The following is a 24,117-nucleotide window of genomic DNA, read 5'->3' on the forward strand; positions in this document are numbered from 1 at the left end:
CAGACGCCTTGAGCTTTTTCAAAATTCGCCTAACTAGACGCTGTCGAAAAGTAATTTGTAGATTGTTTTGTGGAAATAGTAGGTTATGCCTTTATAACGTTAAAAATGAATTTTCAAAATAACAAGTAAACATTCTGAATGATACCTGAATTGTAACAATTTGAAACTTCAAATAAAAAAAAAACCTATGCAGCATTCATAACATTATATATTGAGATGAGTTGTGCATTTCTGGTTTCTGTCAAGTTTTTAGCATAACAAACATCCTCAATTATGTGTCTTGTCTATAATTCATCAGGTAGGTACATTATAATTGTCTTTGCATAATTCCTAAGCTTCGAATTCCACTTTACATTTCATTCATAAACATTGTTGAAGGTTAGATGCCTTTATTTACCTTTTGATGTTAGATGAATCGAAGTTAGAATCCGTCCAACAGAATGTTACCATTATACCCAGGTACCCTTTGTTGTTACTAACATCTAATCTCATGACGCTTTGTTATGATAAACAATTAGAGTTTAATATATTTCCTAAGAAGAGTATTATTGAGATATTTTCCTCATATAAATTCTTCATTGCATGTCACAATTAGTCATTTCAAACGTAATTACCATCAGTTGGTTAGGATAGACACAATTCAACAGGTGGCTGCCCTGACTGTCATATGACAGGTCATGATCTTCATTCGATTTCCGAGATGCGCTAAAAGCAAATTTCGATTTCAATTGTTTTTTCTTAATAGTAAATTAATAAGTCTGGTCAGACAGGAAAAAGGTGTTTTTTTTCCGAGGTGAGATTTCACGAGGAAGGCTGTGTGGCAATTCCTGATTTGATTTCTGAATAATATCTATATAAAAGGCCTTTTTTTTGGAAGTTAAGTTTTGGCGATTGATATTTCACTTTTCTAACAGTTACACTTGCAGATCGGTTGGCTTTTTTAGAGATAATTTAAGGTTTGAGATACCTAAATTTCTTCCCTGATTTGTGAGGAGGGTACGCCATTTACCATTTTGTTAGGCCCATGAGGTGTAGATGGAATTTTGGTTTGCTATCAATGTAGATGGGATTTTGGTTCACTATCAATGTAGATGGTTACATTTAGAGACCAGTTACTCAGTATTCCTGCTGGTTCATTGTCAGCCCAGTCAAGAGGATTCAAGGATTCCCAATAAAGCAACAAGCTTTAACATCAGGACTTATAATTCTGGACGTTAGCTTTGGAGAAAAGGTTAGATCTATCCATTAATTATAACTCCAGGATCCAAAGAACTATTTATATTGAGAGAAGATAATACTTACCACTCAACATTTAAATTTTAAATATATAATCATCAGCAATATGATATTGAAAGAAATTAACATGTGAACTCATGTATTGGCCAATATAAGGGGGATGTAAAATAACTTAGGAAGTTTTCAAATGAAAAGTACAAATCAATAGAAGGTAAATCATTGAAATATCCCTTAAGGGAAGTAGTGGTATTGTACATACATTTTTATTGTTGATACCTCATTATATAACCGTACAGGTCTTTCAATCATTTTTGTTATTTCTCTGTTTTTGTCTGTAAATAGACTGGCGCCCTGTCGAAGAGCACCCACATTTAATGAACCCATGACTCGCTCCCTAACACCAGAGCTGCCGTGCCTATAACAATAACAGTCAAAACGCACAACAACAAGTTTAAATTAAAATGGAGTTTCCCAGAAAATCGACTGTGTAGTAGGACACAAATTGTTCAGCTAGTAGAATTGCTTGTTTCATGGCTGTTGTTGCAATTGAACTATCCGCCTGTGTTAGTGGTGGAATTGTGGATTTTGTAAAGTTCTGATTAACAGCTTTAACTACCGATCAGATATATCTAGATCCGTTGAGATTGGCAAGCAGTTCATCCTTAATTCTCTGATTGTGAATTTCTTTTCTTTCATTCATCCTAAGTTTGCAGCTGTTGCGAGCATTAAGAAACCTGGTTCTGTTTTCGGCACTGTGAATTTTACGTCACTGCCGGTAGGCGAGCATTTTGGAGGCAACAGCTTGCTCGCAATTTTTGATAAACCAAGTTTTGCCGTTGGAAGGTGGTTTCATTAAAAAAGGAATATTTGCATCCATCGATGATAGAATGAATGAATGACTTCCGTGACTTCAGAAGCATAAGTTGATGGATCTTTAGAACTGAAACAAACATCTAGCCAGGGGAAATTTTGGAAATGGGCTTGAAAATCCTTCCATTCACGTGATCTGTAATGCCAAACTTTACGCGGCTTAGATTGTTCCCCAACATTTATCGGTAATTCACTCAACACTGAAATGAGTTTGTGGTCAGAAGATCCCAATGAAGACCTTACGGTGACTGTGCAAATTTCTGGATTTGTTGTTAGGTATAGATCCAGGAGACTATCATATTTTCTATCACGGTCAAGGATCCGGGTTGGCTCATTTATATAATCTGAGTAAGTCCGCTGCTTATTGCAAAAGCCTCAGCTTTGCGAACTTGTTCGTCGTTGATATTTGAACATTTCAGCCATTCTATATTGTGGACATAGAAGTCACCAAATATGGAAATTTCGGCAATGAGATAGACATAGTTCCCTATATTGTGTATCGCTAGGTGGTTAATAAACGCAACATATGAACTTGGTGATCTTGTCAGATATCATCTTGAACCACTTGAATCGCTTCTGATAAAAATAGATTTTCGTTACGCCTGAATCAGGAGGTGTGTTGGTGCACAGAGTTCATATTTGAGTTGAGTCCTCTGATGTTGCAGAAATCGATTTTGAAGTTGCTAGTGGGCCTCTTGGCCACTACAGTTACCATGCTATTTCCCTCTGGATTGATGTTAGTAAAATCCTGCTAACTGTCAGAACTAGTGGTTTTTGAATTCTGCAGGATGATGCCCTTGCGCAAGTTTCTAGTTTTGAGAGTTGTCGTAGGAGGCGGCAGCTGTTTAACGTCGAAATAGATTTTCACAGATTTTTTTAGTCCCTTCACGGATTCTTCAAATGAGTTTTGATTGAAAATAGTGATGATTGGACATATCAACTCTCTGCCGTTATTTTTGGCATAACTTCTAAAGTAATTGGTATATACCCATCCAATACGACAGTATTTTTCTGACGAAAATCTAATATGGAAAGCAATATATCACATTCCATTTAAGGAACCCTCACATTAATACGTCTCACTCCTACTAGGTACCTTGTATGTTGAAAAATATTTCATAGAAGCCGAATGCACTGATATCTAATGTAAGTCAGATGTGACATACACTGTATATCCACTTAAACAAGACTAGCCTTTTTCATTTCTATGCCATCATATCACCGGAAACATAAGATCAGTCATTCATTTTATATTTAGAAGAAAATGTTGAGAAAATGAATTGATCAAAATTTTCACCTCACCCAACATTCCCACTCAGTAGAATCTGTCAAATGCCTGCCTTACTCTGAGAGGAATTTTGCATAAATGTGTGTCGGAAACATAAAAGTAGAAACCAAAGCGCCGAGTGACGACTGAAGTATGGTATACTTTTGGTAGAATAATTCGAAGCACCAAATCGTTATTTTCAACACCTCGGCACGTGTTTCAGTCACCAAGTGATATTCTTGAAGAGGAAGATTAAACTAAATCTACATACAAAGTTGTCCTTATTTATACCGTAGGTACCTGCGTCTTAATTGCCTTGATATTAATTTCATGGTTGCCTGGTAAATTGCACAGGTAAATCTAACTAAAAATATTATTTCAACAAGCTATAAAGTAAACTATAAGTTATTGGCCCATCATCGTTATTCATAATATTATCATGTTGACTCTTTGGAACCATTACTGTGGTAATGAATATTGCTGGAGTTTTTTCTCAACACCAAACCGTTATTTTACCACCTCGACACGTGTTTCGATCACCAAGTGATCATCTTATGTATCTTTATGTAATAGTCAGGTAAATCTAATAATTAAAATATTATTTTAACAAGCTATATAATATTAATTTCATAATATTACTTACACTAGTCTTAAATTAATTTTACAATGTGTCCTTAATAGTAAGGTAAATCCAATAATTAAAATATTATTTAAACAAGCTATGGAGTATACTGTTAGGTAATAGTCCACCATTGTTATTCATAATATTATTATGTTTTCTTATTTCTACACTCTCATAGGCATCTAGATGCCTGTTGTTGTTAACTTGTTTAATTCTATATTTGTATTTAAACTTGATTTGAGTACAAGTGGTGTTACTTGATGAGCTTACTTATGCACATTTCCTTGGTTTCTACTTCCATGATCAGACATAATTCAATGTCTATCGAAGCAGTAGTTGATTTTCCACATGCATTTATCAAATTATACTATGCAGGTACTTTGAAAGAAGAGAGTATATTTCCAATTTCTTATCAACACATTCATTTTCTTAGCAGTTGTCAGTCAGAATCATTTTGATTTTAAAAGAATCTTCACCAGTTTTTCATGGCGATGGAAGAGAACGTATGAAATCGGTATGTAATTAGAAACAGATAAATATGAAACAGTCAATATTCAGAAAGGTCCGCTTTTCAAAAGTGGTACGAGCAATTGGTAGTTATATGAGCGTTGTAACTGTGGAGAAGAACAAAATGAAAGCTACAAATATGTTTGCCGCTGATACCAGTTTGGTTTCGGTTAAAAAAATACGATTTCAAAATAAGAAACTTTATGATTTAATAATTCACATAAAACAGTTTCTTCTGAATAGGTCCATGGAACTTCTCACCAGTAAGGTAACCAATTTTATTTCAATTTTTATAGACTTTACTGAATTTTGGTTACGTTGAGCCAAACTCCTCCCTCAATTCGTGGTATTATACCGGTTTTGGCGTACCTTATTGGAGTTTTGGTTTTTTCATTCAGAGTAACTTCAAAATTTTTGATGATAGCAATAATTCCAACTTTACTTTGCAGAAGTCCATATCTGGCCCCTGAAATATTCAATGAAAATTACATAATAAAGAAAGGATTAAAAAAATTGATCTTCGTTAACTTGGACGAAATAAGTGCATCACTGAATTAATGACACTAATTACTGAAATGCCAGTAATGATTACAGAGAAAAAAATAATAAACGACGTTTGGGAGTAAATCAGTTATCTTAGTTAAACAATTTCATTGAAATATCTTCAAGACTAGTCTAGAACATATTTCAAATTGACATGCACGAATACATTCAAAAATACTTTTTATTAGTCACTTCGAGTACTAACCTATGCACATTCTAGGTCCTTCCCCGAAAGGCATATAAGCAAAGGGATGTCTTGCTGCTGTGTTTTCTTTATTAAATCTTTCTGGGTCAAACTTATCTGGATCGGGATAGTATTCTGGATCATGATGGATACCTGAAACGGGAACATACACTGCAGTTCCTTTTTCTATTACTACTTTGGTTCCAGGAATGGTATACGGTTTATTGCAAATTCTGGTGATGATCGTACCCGCTGAATATTTGCGAAGAGTCTCTAAAAAACAGATGTGTGATAATAAAATTTGGGCAATAATGAAGTAAGTCATCAAGCCATAGTTGGTGACTAGTTCAGAGTTGTATTGGCCAAAAAATTCTTCAAGCATATTAACTTCAAATTTCTAAAATCTACTTAACGATATTTCTTGAAGAAAAAAGTGAAACAAAGGTAAATGAAGACAAAGCTATTACCCTAGTAAACTTATTTTTTATCAAATGCATCCGACTGAAAGATAAATATTGTAACAGAATAGACTCTAGGGGGCTCAGGGGGGAAGCAAATAGGTTCGGCTGGGACGTAGTCAGCAACAAAAACCAACGGAGGAAACGTTTTCACAATTTATTTTAGAGTGTGTAGGTACATCAAAAAGAGACAACCCCGGAAGGAGATACAAATTTAGCATATCTAGCAGTACCCAGCCGCCAAACAAGCAGCCAAACTATTGATAATGATCTATTACATACCTGCAGGTAACGAGTAGCAAATATCTACGTTTGTTATCACCAGAAAGCACGGGTGTCACATTGAGTTTACCAGCAACTTCAAATACCAGAAATGTCTCCCAAATACCCACGAATGCTACTCTCTCGCAGCTGCGCTATGAACGACTACCTCGATAAGGCCAGCAGAGCTGTGCCTCAACCAAAGGTACCGGTACCCAAGGCATATTGTCACATCTGCTCTCCATTCAAAAGTCCAAGACGGTCGTTTTTCGAAACGGTGTTCGAGGACACAGGGAGAATTAATTTTTTTAAGTGACAAATATGGAATGTGCCTCTTTCCACCTCAGAGTCGCAATGGGCTAGTACGTATGTCTTAGAACTCAAAACTTTCTCAATTTTATAGGGTCCCTTGAATAGCAACATTAGCTTTTTGGTCTCCTGAAGGACCGCCGACGAAGTTGGGTTAGACTTAAGAAGCACCAATTCACCTTGTGTGAACGGCTGATAAGGCCTCGAAGGGAAACGAGCTGCACGTCTCTCTGCCCGTTTCTGCAAATTTTCCCTGGCAAAGAATAATTCAACATGAGAGTTACAAGGTATCTGTTCACCTGTCAAAAATTCTCCGAGTGGAGAAATAGCTCGAGTCCCGAAGTGAAGTTCCACGGGAGGAAATCCAGTCGTTTCATGTGTCACGTTATTCAAAAACCTAATCACATTATGGATCTCGAACGCCCATCGAGAATGCTAACGGTGACAATAAGTTCTTAAGATTCTTCCCAATTCTCGCATAGTCCTTTCCACAGGGTTATCCGGGGGGCGCCGTACGGACGAATAAATTACTTTCAAACCATGGTCCGGTAAAGTGTTCTTCCATCTTTGCGAAGTCATTTGTGTTCCTTGGTCACTCAAAATTCGCGACGGTTTACCCACCTGTACAAAATAGTGCTTGGTTAGCCGATTCAACATGCTTGCTGTTGTAGCCCGTTTCAAGCAATAAAGAGTCACCAGCTTAGAGAATACGTCTACAATAACAAAGACGAAAGTCACACCACCTCTGGATTTTGGGAGAGGACCGAAAAGGTCCACCGAAATAGGGTCATTTGGCTTTTCCGAAAATATCACCTCTAACACGTTTAACGTGAGCATGAAGGTTGGGTAACCAAACGTCTGCTTTCAAAGAGCACCAAGTTTTGTAAACTCCAAAATGACCATAATATTCGTGATAATAATTGACGAAGTCAGTTAGCTTGGCCAAGGGAAGGCATAACAAATTACTTTCCTGATTCTGGATACATAACAGTCCCTCTCGAAGAAAGAAACGGCCCGGAGAGTTCTTTTGGATCGCCTCCAGCTTAGCAGACAACAGGGAATCATTACGTTGGGCTTCACTCATGTCCTTCATCAAAAGATCGAATTTTTTAGAGGCCTTACACATGGCCAGTACTCGGAAACATCCATCTTGAGGCGAAGGTGGCCTAAGTGGGGGTGCCGAGACAAGACATCAGGTAAAAAGTTTTCCTTTCCAGGAATATACTTGGCTACAAATAAAAATTCTTGCAGTGCAAGTACCCAACGCGTGATGCGCGGCGATAAGAGGCGACAGTTCAAATAGGAAAGCGCTTTATGATCCGAATGAATTACGAATGAATGAAATAATACGGCCGCGACACCGTGGAAAAATCCTCACAAAAAGCACGGTCGTAGTTGCAAAGACCCAAGAAAGCTTGTAATTATTTTACGTTCTGGGGTTTAGGAAAATCTTTGATGGCTTAGACTCTTGTCGGGTCTGGCCTTATACCGGTTGCATTGATTAAATACCCAAGAAAATTCATTTCTTTTTTGAAGAAACAACATTTTTTCAGTTTGACCGTGAAACCAGCTTCTAGAAGTCGATAAAAAAGGGCATCTGAGTGACGAATATGTTCTTCGAAAGAGCTGGATGGTTCCAATAAATCGTCCAGGTATACATGAACGAAAGACTTGAAAAATGGGCCCAAAACTTTATCCATACACCTTGTAAAACTTGCTACAGCTATTTTCAAACCATAAGGCAAAACTTTGAAAGCATAGCTTTTCGTGCCGAAACGGAAACCCGTATAGCGGCGATGCTCTGGTTTCATAGGTACCTGCCAATATGCGCAGGTTAAATCTATCTAGACAAAAATTGGACGTTATTGATGTTTTTCAAAATGTCTTCTATTTTCCGAGGCATCTCTAAGTCGTTTTCCATCACACTGTTCATGTGACGAGCATCTAAACACAAACGCACCGTGCCGTCTTTTTTAACAGTTGTCATCAACGGGCTCGCGTAGGAGATAGAGCGCCTCTCAATTAATTTCCACTCCTCCATTTTATCTATTTCCGCTTGTACGGCCGCTCTGTGAGCGATTAGGATAGGGTACGGCTTGATATCGAAAGGCTTAGGGTTTGTTAAATTTATTGTATGCTGGAACTCACACGTCAGTCCAGGTTTGTCCGAAAACAGCTGTTCATGTTTTTTCAAAATAGTTTTAAAAATAACAACCTGATTCGATTTTTTCCAACAGTGACTCAATATCCGGAGAATACTCTGTATTCGATATTCGTGTATCAGGTTGCGACGAATTGACTGCGCAAATTCTAATAGGGCTCAAAGTTTCCATAGCGTATTCGTGACTTAATGTCAGCTCGCCAACTTCAAAAACTGAATCATTTAATCGCGAAAAAATTTTCTCGCATTCTAAATCAATTTTTGCATGGCAAATTCTCAACAAATCGATTCCAATAAAAACTCAAATTGATAATGGAAGTCATTCAGTGCGAACGGCACAAAAACTTGTTTCAGAACTCTTTTTTGCTTTGCTCTAAATGCTCCAGAGATACGAATACCACTGACGTTGAAAAAAGTCAAGTCTTTAAGAGTAGCAGAAATTTGTTCGTATGTTTCCCATGAAAGACAACAAACTCCGCTACCCGTGTCGACGAGAGCAGGAAATTCTAAATTACCTATGCATATTTTAATTAATGGAGATCTGAATTTCAGTTTTTCATGTGGAAAATCACATTTCTCTTTGAGTAGGTTTTCCACTGAATAAGAATTACTACACACATCTTTTTCTTTGGTCCGTCCCAAAATAGTCACCGCCGGACCGCATCGATGACTTTTCATGAGTTTTCCGAATCGATAACGTCTAAGTTATGGGGTTCAAGTGTGCACACGCTTACATTTCGCTTCTGAGGGTCATTCCGGAATATACCGTTATTACTTATATTACGAAACTTTCGAGGAAAGTCTTTCCGAAAGGTGTCTCTTTCATAGCGTGGCTCAAAGTGCTGAGGCGGACGAGTAAGGTTTGCGATTGCGTCCTGTAAGGTTTGCGTACCTATCAAAGCCGTCGCTATCTGAGGTGGAAAGTGTCTTCCAATCACGGAAATAAGCATCTGCTCTGGATAGGGTGGTTTTAAATATTTCCCTTGAGAAAACAGTGACAAAAAATAATCTACGTATGACCCATTTTTCTGGCAATAGCGGCTTGTTTCTAAACGCATACGCAACTGTACTTGTTGTGAAGGACCCTAAAAATGATCAAGAAAAGCTTTCTTTAAATCGGAAAAATCATCAAACGAATCTAATAAAGCATCCGCCCAAATTTGGCTATGTTTTTGAAACAAATTATTACACCAAAAGGGAATTTGTGCAGGAGGTACGTTCAAATTTACAACAGCTTGTTCTAGTTTATTGATAAACATAACTGGATGTATTTCTTTCGTATCAAAAATTGGCAAAATATCTGTTGCGCTTGTTGATATAAAATTTGCGTACCCTGCTGGGGCATGTGGCTGAAGGCACGATAACGGCTGTTGACGAGGTAGATTGGCTCCTGCTAGGTTTTCATTGTTGACAAAATTATTTTGCCCATTTAAATTTCTACAAGAGGCAAAATTTACATGATTTCGATATTCATTATTCAACCTAGAATTATCTGTATTATTAACATTAAAGTTTTAAGTAGAAATATGGGCATCTCTATTTTCGAACGCAGTCAGTTTTTCACAAATTTTTATTTCTGGAAATTTCAAATTATAAATGATATCGAAACTGTTTCTTTTTGAAAAATATTGTTCACGACATCCAAGACAATCGAATAGATATGTTCCTTTTTTGTAACCCGTCAGAAGCATGGACAATGGCTCCATTATCACCTTCAATAATGTTGGCTCAACATTCAACAAATAATTAAAACAGTTGAAAGGAAACTTAATTTAATAAACTGAAACATACTAACCATCCACAACTTTTTCCAAGTATTTCATCTCCATGATGGAATCATACGTAAATTGCATGTCGTGTTTCTTTAGAACCGTGTTGATTTCTCCTCTCAAGTTGTCCTGCATATCCTGGTTGAGGGCGAGCTCAAGCAGAGTGAAAGTCATATTTGTGGCAGACGATTCATACCCAGCGATAAAGAAGACAAAGCATTCTGCTGCTATTTCGTTGAAGGATAAAGTATCTGAATCTTTGGTCTTTGACCCTTCTTTAATAATACTTGTATCTTCGGTGACTTCACCCCTGTTTTTCAACTGTAGTAATAAATGCATGAAGTCTTTTCGATACACATTATTTTTTTCCCTGTACTCCATCGTTTCTCTAACTATATTCCTCAAGAAATCCTCTGTTGATTTGGAAATTATTTTGTAACTTATTGCATGCAAGAACCTATTGGAAAGCGCCAATAACGCGATTGCCTGGAGTATTCCTCTTACGCCCTCTTTGAACAACTGTCTTTCCCACTGCCTGAACTTCGAGTCTGGGTTCTTCAGACTGTTGCAGTCAATTCCAAAAGCAACTGAACCAATCGCGTCAGTTGCATATCTAGAACAGACTTCTTTGATGTCCACTGCATCTTGAATGACCGAGTATTCATTGAGGATATCTTCAATACCAAAACTACAGGCTACCAGAGTTGGAAACATCATCTTCAGTTTTCCTGAAATATAGAAGTGAATGATGAGCTTGAGAAGTTATACATTTTTTTTGTCGAAATTCGAATATAATACATCAAAGAATGTTGATTATGATCATTTTGCTATGATAATTCTGCATGTAAAGGTCCTTTTGAAAGTATTATTTCGATATATGATTTCAATATTTCTTCCATTTATTTATATGTATTTCAAAATACAGATTTTCAGTAATGTGTATTTTGAACGCAATGGTAGTTAGTTTAATAATAATAATATACTTTATTTCAAAAAATGCAGACTAATACAGCTGAAGCAGTGATGAAGACATAGAATGAAAAGGCGTCACAGAGAAAAACATTAAACATTTGTATATATAAAATCTAAAAAAAATTAAATAATAAAGTAGGTATAAAATATGTTGCAAAAATATTCATAAACATATATTGAAGACATATAGAGTTGCCTATCAGCTGGGAAAATTACAATTAAAATATTCACCAGTATTATATGGTTCATTTTCTATAATATTTTTTTTAATTTCTTTCTTGAATTTGCTGATGCCATTGATTGATTTTATTCGAGCTGGCAATTTATTGAAAAATTTTATACACTTGTAGTGAGGACTACTTTCTGTTATAGAGAGTCTGTGTAATGGATACATGATATTTCTCGTTCTTGTTTCATATATATATATATATATATATATATATATATATATATATATATATATATATATATATATATATATATATATGCCAAAAATTGTCATTATATTATTCTTCCGAAAACACCCTCTACATGATGCTACGTAGGCCATGTTTAACATAACCCGTAAGGTTCTTTTTTGTATTACAAAAATTTTTTGAACATCATGACTACATCCCCAAAACAAAATTCCGTACTTTGCCACCGATTCGAAGCTGGAATGATATATTATTTTCATTGAGTTTGGGTGGAGATATTTGTTGAGAGATCTTATAGCATAAAGCACCCTATTGAGTTCCATACATAGATCTTCTATATGTTCTGACCAGGTCAGAAATTCATTGATATATAAACCAAGAAACTTTGATTTTGATGTTATTTCTCTGTCTTTTGTAACTATTTTAATTGTCGGTGGACATTCCAACTGCAACTGTCTTGAGCGAAACAATACTGTGTAGGTTTTTGATTCGTTAAGAATTAATTTGTTGCTATCAAACCATTCTTTTGTTTTTTTAAAGAGATTTTCTGTGTATTCCTGAAATGGATCGGCTCTGACTGGTTTGAAAAAAAAATTTCACCATCATAATTTATCATCAGTTTACAACTACGTCGTGAATTTTCTGTCGAATAATAGATAACATGACAGTTGCAGATAAACTAATTGAAAACAAGTTTGAGTGTGTATACAGGGTCCTGCAACAGTGGCGCGGTGTTCCATATCTCAATTTAGGAAACAGATATGAATCTAAATTTCTATAATATTACCTCATTGTACGAGCTCGACAAAATAAAAATATTGGCGGTCACACAGGGTGTTCAATTTTTTCTGGGCGGATCCCAACTGTGTTTTTTCAAATAGCAACCTATATTTTTTATTGTTTTTTCGGTTTCTACATAGAAAATAAAAGATACTTTATATATATCTTCACTTCGAAAATATTGACGGTTTTCGAGATATCTAGCATGACAGGTTTTTTTTCCAATATTCGTCACTCAGAATATTTGAAATTATGAAGTTGTCCAACTGTATTTTTTTGGTCAAATATTCAACAGTGGTAACTCTCTCAAACGATATATCTGAAGTCGACCTGTGATATACAGGGTATGAAAAACCGCTTGCCACATATTGTAAATAAAAATTTGCAGAATCTCCTTTATTTTAAATGGAATATACTGTATATTATTGATCCATAAGGAACGCCAATGAAACCTCTACAAATTTTATTGAGTACTCCCTATGGCTTGGTTCAATAGTTTTTCCTAAAAAAGCATTTTTTTCGAAAAATGGTCGTTCTTCCTATTTCTACGCAATAAACTCGATGAAAGACTTTTTTCAAAGCAAAATCCATTTGACGATTAATAAGAATATACGAAAGATATATAAAAAGGAGTAAATAAACAACGGCAACACAGAAGGAGCATCGCCGAAAGGGTGTTCCTTGTACGTGATATAGCCATACCAGTGAATAATAAAAATAAAAAATTAATACATATGAGATAAATTGAAATTCATCATAAGGAGTATTATAAAAGCAATGCTGAAAAATTATTAAAAATAGTCTGAATTATAAAATAGTGCTTTCGATCAGGCTAATATTTACAGTAGTTCAGCGACAATGGTAATTGACGGTTGAACGCAAAATATAATTCGTATGTGATAAAATGACCAATAAAATAGTACAGAATGATAAAAACAATAGTAAACAAAGTAAGATAATTATGTTACATGGAAGGTTCTGAAAATAGCCGCTATGTTATTAAAATGTGTTTTTCTTGTGTGTCTTTTTTCTTTTTTTTTTTTCTGGGGACGGGGAGTTTATAGGGGGGTAATTTTGTTTATACATTTTTTAAAATTATTCTGATCAACCAGTTCATAGAAAAATGATCTTTCGGTGAGCAATATCCATTTTTTTCTTGAAACTGTTATTATTATGATTGTATTTGATTACATCGGGTGTTATCTGATAAATTCGTGGTCACAAGTAACATGCATTTCACTGTACAATCGTTTTCTCACAACGAGGGGTGATCACAGAATTATCCCTGTTTTTTGTGAGGTAGGTGTGTTCAGCTAGGGTTATCTGAATATTTCCTTTTTGAATATTTTTTAGAATACTCATACAGAATAATTGCCTCATGTCAGGGACCTGCGTGTCGCTGAAAACACTGTCACTTGAGTGTGTTCGACCTTTGTGAAGTATTATTTTTAAAAGCCACTTTTGAATTGTATCAAGATTCACCTCCTCCTCATCCAATTATCCCGTACAATTGAGACTGAACAAGTGCAGAATAGGTATAGAGTTTTCAAGTGTTTCATGTCTAGGAAGTTTCTGAGATATTGGAATTCAGAAAGTGTACCTGTCATCTTTCATACAGTTTCTTTTATGTGTAAGTCCCAACATAGGTGTCTATCAATTGGCATTATATTGGACTATGACGTGAATGGTAAGTAATTCGTTTTATCAAAGTTAATTGTGAATTTGTTCTGTCGAAACCAACTTTCGATTGCTAGAAAATCTTCTTCTACACATAACTTGAGTTGTTTCCACGTAGATCCTGTGTATATGACGGCAGTGTCGTCCGTAAAGCTCAAGTCCTTACAATAGGAAACAGGTATAATCTTGGCGTTTAATGTCAAAACTTAGGGAGATGAATGGCAATTTATTCTGGCAAAGTAGGTAGATTAAGAAAGCGCAAATTATTACAGTATTATTTCTAGGAAAACAGTTAATATGTAAATATATTCATAAATTACATTTTATGAGAACATGTTCAATAATGAATGAATAACGTCGTGACATAACTTGGTTTGAAATCTTCTAATTTTTATTCTTCATTTTTTGTTAATAATAATTTTCAATTTTTATTTCTCAGCTTTCAATAATATTCTAATTTTTATTTATTTGGTTGTTGTTTGTTATTTATTTGTAATTTCAGTTTTTCATTTAATAAAATTGTTATTTTCGGTTAATCTTGTTAATTTTTTAACTGTTTTTTCAGGGTTTTGAAATCAATTTATATTATATTAGACAATGGAAGTCCGAACTGATGAAATGCACCACGAAACATTGTCAACCACCTTCAAACAAACAACACAGTTGTTCGCACCTAAATGGTCCATCGCAACTTATGTGGTGTTTGACAGCATTCAGTTGGTGATAATTTGAAATGTGTCCGTTGAAACTGTTGTGAAAGCTCGTTGATTTAATGAATATACACAGTGTATAATTTTAGAAGCACAATTTTCTAAAAAAAAATCGTCAAATGGAAAAAATATGTTATTTTGCGGTGGTAGTGTAGTAAATGTTTACATTTAAATAAATATTGATTTTTGAGTATACGGTATACGTTTACTTCATGCCACATCAAATTTGAGAGCATTTCTTAAAACGGTTCTTGCAAATGATGACAAAAATGTGAAAGCTTTGCCACTCAGTAATAATACTGTTAACAGAAGAATATACGAAATGGGTGAAGATATTGAAAAACAACTTGTTGAAAAGCTGAAAACAAGAAAATATATATATATATATATATATATAAATATATATATATATATATATATATATATATATATATATATATATATATATATATGACATGCTCCAGGTTCAGGTGAAATACACCTTGCATCTCAAGTAGACCTACGACTTTGTAGGTACGCGTGGCAGATCACCGACGGAAAAACAACAACTAACCCACTGATTTTGTTTGAATTTTATTGGGATATATTGGCTCCATTTCATCAATGGCAATAACAAATGGAGTATCAGTACAATAACTTCAAATTATCTACTTTGTTTGAATCAAACCAGCAGCACCGAGTAAAAACTCATTTTGTCAAGCTACATAATATTGACCCACAGCAAAAAATATCAGCCTTAGTAAAAACTACTTCCTTTTATTGTCCGGCTTTCTGAATTCAACGATATTACAGGCTCAAAAAAGTAAAAATGCTACCATATTTTCCATAATTTGTTTATTCGGCCCTACAAAAAAAAATGTGGTCCGTATCTGATTTTTTTCAAATGAATTCCTGAGAAAAATGTCAGCAGTGGTATTTCATAGTCCCATTTTGGATTCATAAAATTGAACCTGAACCTTGCAACAACATTATCTTACACTATCACTCAGCCTGTAATATATGTTGACTAGTACGAGGATCGAAAACAGGTACATGGTTGAGACGATGAAATCTTTATATAAAAATAATAGTAATATTTAGCATAGACAATTTTTGGCTTTCTACTTCTCTGCCAAAAATATACTTCTTTCAATTCAATCACTCGCTTCCCGCTTTCTGTCCTTACTACACAACATATTTTGATGCGGGTTTTTTCAACAGATAGAGTGATTCATGAGGAGAGTTTTTATATATAACCATACATAATATAGTAGAGAAACACTGATAATTTCAGAGGTTTCTAATGTGATGTCGTAAACATATTTTTGTACTTACATTGCAAATGCATGCTAAACCCTACGAGATATATGTCTATCTCTTATGGATAATCCACAATAACCATTTTTTATCCTCGAGAAATAATGGCTTATTTAAGAAGCGATTTTAAGCAATACGCAGCATCAATCCTTATTCAATTGAGGACCTTAAATACATTGTGCATCAATTTAGATCAATATGGCATATACAGCATATAATTTGAATGGAAAGTTTCGAAGATATCACAGATTAAAAATGTAGTGACATAGCGGTTCCGGCGGTACCGGCCGGGGTGCCGGCGGCGAGCCTATAAACAGCGTGTCGAAGGCCGCGCTTCGCCCTGTAGCACTTTATGATTAGCAGCGATCGCACGCGTTTATCGGAGCTCTCTAGCGAGGAAAATAACAATACTTTATAGACATTCTATAGTATATTTAGAATCAGCATTGCATCCGTGCGAAACCGGGGCGGCTCGTTAGTAATAATATATTTTGCGAAGGTTAGACTCGGTTCGGTCCTTTTTTCTTCATGTTATCGATATTGATTTTTAATTTGCAACCTTATCGCATTTTATCAGGTACTTGATTGCTTTCTACTTCAGATATGCATTCGTTAAAAATAACGTTATCATTCAAAAAGCGATTTGAAATATTTGTTAGGTTTCAATAATGAGTCTTGGGTAGAATATGAATCTAGTATATTGATAAGGTTGCTTAAATTCAAAAATATATTCGAAAAAGGATCTAGAACGTGATCAAAGAAATTGCGTATTCTTTGAATTTCCCAAATTTTTTACATTTCTGCATTCAATGTATAAAATTGAAATGTCATATTATTTTTTATACACAAACTCACTACTCCGCCTCTGGTTCTTCGGTTTTAACGAACGAATTCCATTTGATCAGCAAGAACAAAATACAGGCGGTATGCCATGGTCGAATGGAACTTGTATCAAACGTTTCGTCTATCACTGCGGCAAACATCTTCATTGATATATGACCGGTCGTTGTTGATACTTTGGAATACTACCTTTGTCGTATCATATACAAGATATACACATATACACACAGTATTCGTAACCAAATATAAAAAATAATTGGCTTCACGAGTACTTTTTGGTTCTCTCATTAACTCAAAGATGATTAGAACGAAGATTAGAACGTCATATGAAAACAAAAAAATATCTGTTATACCCACAATATAGGTATATTTCATTCAAAATCAAATTCAAATATTCATTTTATCAAATCGTAGTTAGGTACCTGATGTGAAGGTCGGTGTGAGTTTGGCTCTCAAATTCTTCCACCTCTCGTCTTCCAAAGAGAAGAGATGTGCTGACAGTGGATCCATCTTTTCGTTGTAATACATTCCGCGGTTTACGAAATTGTCGAAGTCCTTCAGCAAGATGTTCTTGGTTAGATCGAGGTCGACTATAATCAAAACTGGCGAGAAAAAGGTGTAACATCCACCGAATTTCAATCCTCTAGATTTCAGGTCATCGTAAAACTTTTTGAACAGATCTCCTGTAGAAATTTTTCCGTGGACCATTTCTTTGATGTTCCCATAAAAAAAGTTGGGTTCGATGTACTCCACTCCTTTCCGGTACCAATAAGAATAGATCCGTTTTATGAATAAATAGACGCCAGCTATCAATGCGCCCAAAATAAAAGTCAATGTTAGCAAGAACGTCATTATTATGCAACTATCATGAATGCACTGGAATCAAGTGCTTTTGTCTGGGTGATATGTCAATTCAAATATCGTTCAATCCCGTTATTGCCGATGTTGCATATTTGACATTAATTAACTATCAACGGCACAAAACTTGAAAATCAGAAATTATAGAAATACAAAATATATAAAATAATATGTGTTGTTACTTTGAGGAATGAAATCTGACTGACTTGGGATTCGAAGCTTCGAAGATGTGTGCTCCTGTGAGAACTATCTTGTCAGTATCTGGAACAGGGTGGTGATACTACTAGATCAACGGGATTGTCCTAGGTGGTGAGATAATTCTTCTCCTCCCCAAAGATTCAACTATCACGCACAGCGGGGTAGATGAACAGTGGATAGATCGGTTCCTTCATTTATTACTTGCAGTTGGTTCTCTTCTTGGCTTGGCTTTTCATTGGTGTAACATCGAAGTACATCTTTTTCGTACAAGAAGTAAACTATCATTAATATGATCGTTATGTAAATCACTAAAGTCCATATACTTGGTGATTGGTAAAGTCCGCCTTGATTGAATGTTATTTCAGGATTGTTATCAATTAGATGATTTTTCAGGTTTTGGAGTTCTTTCAGGTCAACATCGTCTAATTGTAAGCTCATATTTACACTTCTTGGAGGGTTGCGATCTTGGTTCAATTCGGGAATGAATATTATTTGATTGCTGTTGATTACTTTTTCTTCATTGATTATTTCGATTTGATTCGCCTTCATTTTGCAGCCTACTGGGATATCGATTGAATAGGATCCAATTATTCTTTGAAATTCCTCTTGTTCGTAACATTGTAGATGGATTGTCGTTTTATTTGGGAATGTCGTGTCCATTGGGTAGAGTCTTGCAGTTGGCTAGCTATTGGCTTAGTAATCCTAATATCGATTTGTCTACATATAGTAGTGTCTTCCATTTTCAGGAGTTGCAGCTCACAGAGATTAACTGTGAAATATTCTGAGTTCTTAGTAAAAATGAAATATTTAATATGAGTGATAGTAATCGAAAAAGTATGGATATGTGATTGGAATATGAAGAAGGAAGGTTATTCTATTGTTCAGAATAAAACATTCAATGTTTATGATTTTCTCTAAGTTCAATATATTTTCTAAAATAATGTCAATAGAATAATTTCTAATGGTTTGGTGGCTGTTGGGGTTATATCCATGTTTGTTTTAATAGGATGTCTTTTTTATTTACTTCGTTGACAGATTTCACACTCGTTAATAAAGGTGTGGGATAAACGGTTCTGAGTTTTTGTTCGGTCTTGTCAATACCTCTGTGATTACTTTCACCTTCGTGATATGTCTGGATCAGTTCCAATTTCGAGTCTGTAGCTAGATATGGAATCATATTTTGGGGAAGCAATAGTAATATAAATAAAATATTTGTAATTCAGAAAAGAGCAATCGAAATGATGAGTAATTTGAAGTATAATCAGTCGTGGAGATATTCAAGAATAAGGGGATAATGACGATATATATGCTCTTCATATTTATGAATGCCTAATGTTTGTATTAAAGAATAGGCAAAGGATTCACAATATTAATCAACATTCCTATGGAACAAGAAGAATTGATTTCGTGCTCCCTATACATAGGTTACCCATAACAGAAAAAAGTCCTGATTGCATGTCAATGCAGCTGTATAATAAATTGCGAAATCTAATCAAAGATTTGATGAGCATAAAAAAATCTAAGAAAGAAATGAAACATTTTTTAGTAGATTAAGAATCATATAGTGTTAGTGACTATTTAGACCAAACCGAATTATAGAAAGGTATATATTTATGAGTATATGTAGTCTTTTTATTTTTTGTTCTATGTTGTCCGTGTACAAGTTGTAATAGTCAACATATTTTTGAAATTAAGATTATTATTATTATTATTATAACTTCCTTTTTCTCTTTGACATGGATAAGTTTGATTTTATATCTTTTAAATTTTAATGAAGGCCATTTGAAATTTTGTCTAATTACTTCGCAAATTCATTCATAATTATCTGGATTTTCAAAGTGGAGATAATAAGGTATGTAAGGTGTGATATATTCTCTTACAAAAACGATTGAGTCTCTTTCAAAATTATTTAAAGAAAGCTGAACAGTCATTCTCTGTTTCTTCTCAAATAAAATCGTTATTTTTGGTTTAGATGATGAATGGAGAACAGATTGGAAAATAATTTGGTTTTGACCGCAATTTACTGGGGATTCTGAAATGGGTATTTCAACAATTGGATTTTCCTCGGTATTAGTGTGTATGGTAACATTATCAATTTCTTGAAATGGGTTTAATTCATGTTTATCAACAGTTTGAGTAGTTTCTGTGTCATCATTAACTACCATAGAAATATTATCTTGAAAATGTTTACCTATTTCTAAGATTTCCAAAGATGGTTGGTAGTCTGGGGTATCTAAGTTAGTGTTTATAATATTTTATAGTCTATTTCAAAAGAGTGTAGAGTAATAAATCATGAAGTGTCATAAAATTTGCCTGAATTTCGTTGTCGTCCATGGGCGTAGGCAAATCTTAGGATTATTAAACTTAATAATTAAAGTAAATTAAAAATTACAGACATAGATAATAATAAAAGGCCATTTTTGGGAAGTAATTTGGTCTAAAACTAAGTACCTACATGTATTTAGGTAAGTAAAATTTCTTAAAAAAAGATTAAGATTAATTTTAGTGGTTCTTGTAAACTTATTTAATATGCAATTTGGGTTCATATACTTGAGCATGATTTCTCAAAAAAGGGTTAACACTTAGTTCCGAGGTGCCATGTCATTATAATAATCCCTTTTTGACCCTGCCCACCAATCATGCAATACCTATTAAACCCAGGTAATTAAGAAAAAGGGTTTAAATATATTGTAATGGTGTCTTAAACATTCGAGTTATAATAGTAATTGTTACTACACCAATTAAACGTACAGTGATATTGTGATATAGAAATAGTGAAAAAGTTATAAAATGGGGACATTTACTCCAAAGAAAAGAAGTGTAAAAAATTCTCCGCTATCTGTTTGCGAAAAAGTTATAATTTTAAATGTATATGATTGCATAAAACACGATCACCCTAGTTTGTCTGTGCAAGAAAGTGTTGAGCGATGTGCCCGAATGACTGGAATTGGGCAGTCCACGATTTTTAAATTATTGCGAGAAAGAAAGATATCAGGCCAGGTAAGTCCATGCAAGAGAAAATAAGGAAGACCAATAAAAATCTTAGATGAAGACACCAAATGTGACATTCGAAGAAAAGTTCATTCGTTTTATTTTAAAAAGGAAATACCCACTCTTGAAAAAATATTTATCGAGATAAGCCAAGATAACGATATTCCTTTGATATCCAGAAAACTTTTATGGAAAACTTTAAAAAGTATGAATTTTGCCTGGGAAAAGCACAATCGAAAGGCACTATTACTGGAAAGTGATGAAATTGTTTGCTGGAGACGAAAATATTTGACAACTATAAAGCAGTACCGCAGAGAGCAAAAGAAAATTTTTTATCTTGATGAGACGTGGATAAACGAAGGTTATATAGTCAAAAAAATGTGGCAAGATAAAAATATAACAAGTTCTCGCCAAGCTTTCATAGAAGGCCTTTCGACGGGTATTAAAGTGCCTTCGGGAAAAGGGAAGAGGCTTATAATTGCTCACATTGGAAGCGAAGACGGATTTTTAAAAGAAGGTTTGTTAAGCTTTGAGTCGTGCCGGACGGGAGATTATCATGAGGACATGAATTCGGATGTCTTCGAAGACTACTTCGGGGAAATGTTGAAATTTCTTTCAGCTGATTCGGTCGTGGTTATGGATAATGCAAGCTACCATTCAAGGCGCTTAGAGAAGGTACCAACTTCAGCTTGGAGAAAGCAAGAAATTATTAACTGGCTGTCAAATAAAGGTATTCAGTTTGAGACGAATTCAGTAAAGAAGGAACTACTAGCCATAGTAAAACAACATAAATCTCGCTTCATGAAATATGCCGTAGAAGATGTAGCAGAAAAGTATAAAGTAACTGTGCTGCGCCTACCGCCATATCATTGCGAATTAAATCCTATAGAACTTATATGGGCACAAGTTAAAGGATATGTTGCAAGGCACAATACCACATTTAAAATGAAAGATGTCAAGGTATTGTTTGATCAAGCCATTATGGAAATCACATCAGAAAACTGGCAAAAAGCAATCCAGCATGTTTTAAAAGAGGAAGATAAAATGTGGGAACTGGACAACTTGGTCGATCAGGTGGTTGACCCTATAATTATAACACCAGGGGATGATGACAGTTCTTCGGATGAAGACTATACTGATGTAGAATAATTTAATTGAATTGTAAATATACTGTAGCGGGATAAGCAATCTGGACAGAGACCAGTGTATCAGTGACAGTGACACTTTTGCTTAGGTTAGGGTTTAGAATTAAGGGTAGTCTGAATAATTATTTTCTCGGAAGGTTCTCGAAAATTGTACCTAGTAATCTCTAGAACATTCAATTAGGGTATAAATAGAGTGTTGTTAAACGTTAAGGGAAGTTCACAGTTTTAGTATTGTTCAAGTGTCAAATTGTAATAACGTATCCAGTAAAGTTCTTGTCGTTTTTGTGAATAAATTGATTTAAAGTCCCCACAAGTGTTTCAATACGTAAAGTTCGTTCGTGTGTGTTTGTGAGTATTTCCCGATTTCGGTTCGTATATATTTTATTGTTACATTTTATATTTTTTTAATAACACTGTTCTGCTGTATTAAATTTTTATTTCCTTTAATATAATTTTTATGAATGCATATTCTTTTGGCAATTATCCCACTAGCGCGCCTCTGGCTCAGTATTTATCCGTCGATAACAATGGACAAATCCCTTAAAACAGGGTGATACCTACCTGCTCTTTATGAAACGACATAATTTTGCAATGCGGACTAGGGAAGTGACAGAATTTATTGACGGATCACCCTGTAGCGCTTTTGAATACTCAATGAGATTTTAATACTCTACACTCTTTTGAAATAGACTATAGTTGTCAAAAGTAACAAATGGGCAAGTCAAGTTCTTCCCAAAATGTCTTTAACTCTTTTGTGTGTAGGTCAATGCGTAAAAGTGCATCGCCATTCGTATTAGATGACCCTTTTTGTAAATTATATTATAGTGATACTCTTCAAGTTTAATTCACCATCTTAGCAGTTTAGAACTCTAGTCTTTGGTTGAAAATAATCATTGAAGTGGTTTATGATCCGTGATAATATTGAATTTCATGCCAAAAAGGTAGGGACGAAAATATTTGTTCTTTTTCTATTGTATTGTAATTTGATTCGGAGTCGTTTAGAGTCCTTGAGGCGTATGCTTCTCGGAAGTATTTTCCAATAGGCCCTTGGCTCAAGACTGCACCCAAAGCTACGTTTGATTGAACGGTTTAGAAAAATTTGTTAATTAATTATTGAATTTTTACAAGTTTCGAAACTCGATAGAAATTCTTTGTCGTGGATAATCTGTGCACCCTTCATCAAGCATTTATTGTTATCATCAAGCATTTTATTATTTATTAATGAATCTTCTATAATATCCTAAGAGTCCTAAATATCTTTTAATTTGTTTAGTTGTTTTTGGAATAGGAAAGTACTTTAATTTTATTTTATCCGGATTTGGTTTGACACCGTTTGGAGTAACAATTCAGCCAAGATGGGCCACTTCTGTTCGTAAGAATTGTGACTTCATCAAGTTGAATTTTGAAGTTTGACTCTTTGAGTCTTTTGAAAACTGCTCTTGACTTTTCGATATGCTCTTGGAGGGATGCGGAAAAGATAATTATGTCATATACTAAGCATTTTTCGTTTCGAATATCTCTAAGGATATTCTCTATGACTCGTTGAAAAGTAGCGGGAGCATTCTTTAGACCAAATGGCATCCTGAGGAACTCCTAATGCCCATTTTCGGTATTGAATTCTGTTTTTTCAATATCTTCCTCACACATTTCAATTTGGTGGAATCCGCTGGTAAGATCTAAAATCGAAAAATATTGGCACCCACCTAGCCTATTTAGTTATATTCGGCAAAGGATATTTATCCATTTTCTTAGGGACGACCCAAATTGGGGACGACTAAGGTGAACAACTAGGCCTAATAATTTTGTGATTTAACATTTTTTGAATTTGTGTTTGCACTTCTTTTTTGAAATGAATGGATATATGTATGTCTTTGTATGAAAGGGTATTTCATTAGTTTTTATACGATTGGACTGAAGCCTCCAAAGACTACCTACATAAAACAATCCAGGCTTCAATTTCAAAAATTTGCAAGGGTTTCATGTAGACCTTCAATTTGGAAATAATTGTCATTTAACAAAAGCATTATTAGGTTGTTTCAAAAGTTTT

General features: G+C 34.6%; 2 protein-coding genes across 11 annotated transcripts in view; one reads left to right on the forward strand and one right to left on the reverse strand.

The window, feature by feature from the left end:
* LOC111510402 (uncharacterized protein CG43867) overlaps positions 1-24,117 on the forward strand; it is a 746,925-nt gene that overhangs the window by 435,822 nt on the left and 286,986 nt on the right. The gene's annotated exons all lie outside the window — the stretch shown is intronic.
* On the reverse strand, positions 4,687-17,856 carry LOC111510689 (probable cytochrome P450 6a23). 2 transcript variants are annotated; one of them, XM_074169802.1, is made up of 4 exons: positions 17,301-17,856; positions 10,214-10,915; positions 5,251-5,382; positions 4,687-4,968 (listed from the first exon to the last, which is right to left on the reverse strand). In XM_074169802.1, exons 1-4 carry the CDS (start codon positions 17,728-17,730, stop codon positions 4,802-4,804), a joined length of 1,431 nt encoding a protein of 476 aa, XP_074025903.1. In that variant the 5' UTR covers positions 17,731-17,856; the 3' UTR covers positions 4,687-4,801. The 2 variants fall into 2 exon arrangements, with proteins under 2 accessions (XP_074025903.1, XP_074025902.1); XM_074169801.1 differs by having other exon boundaries at positions 5,251-5,502.

This window comes from Leptinotarsa decemlineata, unplaced genomic scaffold (genome assembly GCF_025532065.1).
Source record: "Leptinotarsa decemlineata unplaced genomic scaffold, Ldec_3_MD MMD2_P_RNA_scaffold_6, whole genome shotgun sequence".
NCBI classification, from domain to species: domain Eukaryota; kingdom Metazoa; phylum Arthropoda; class Insecta; order Coleoptera; family Chrysomelidae; genus Leptinotarsa; species Leptinotarsa decemlineata.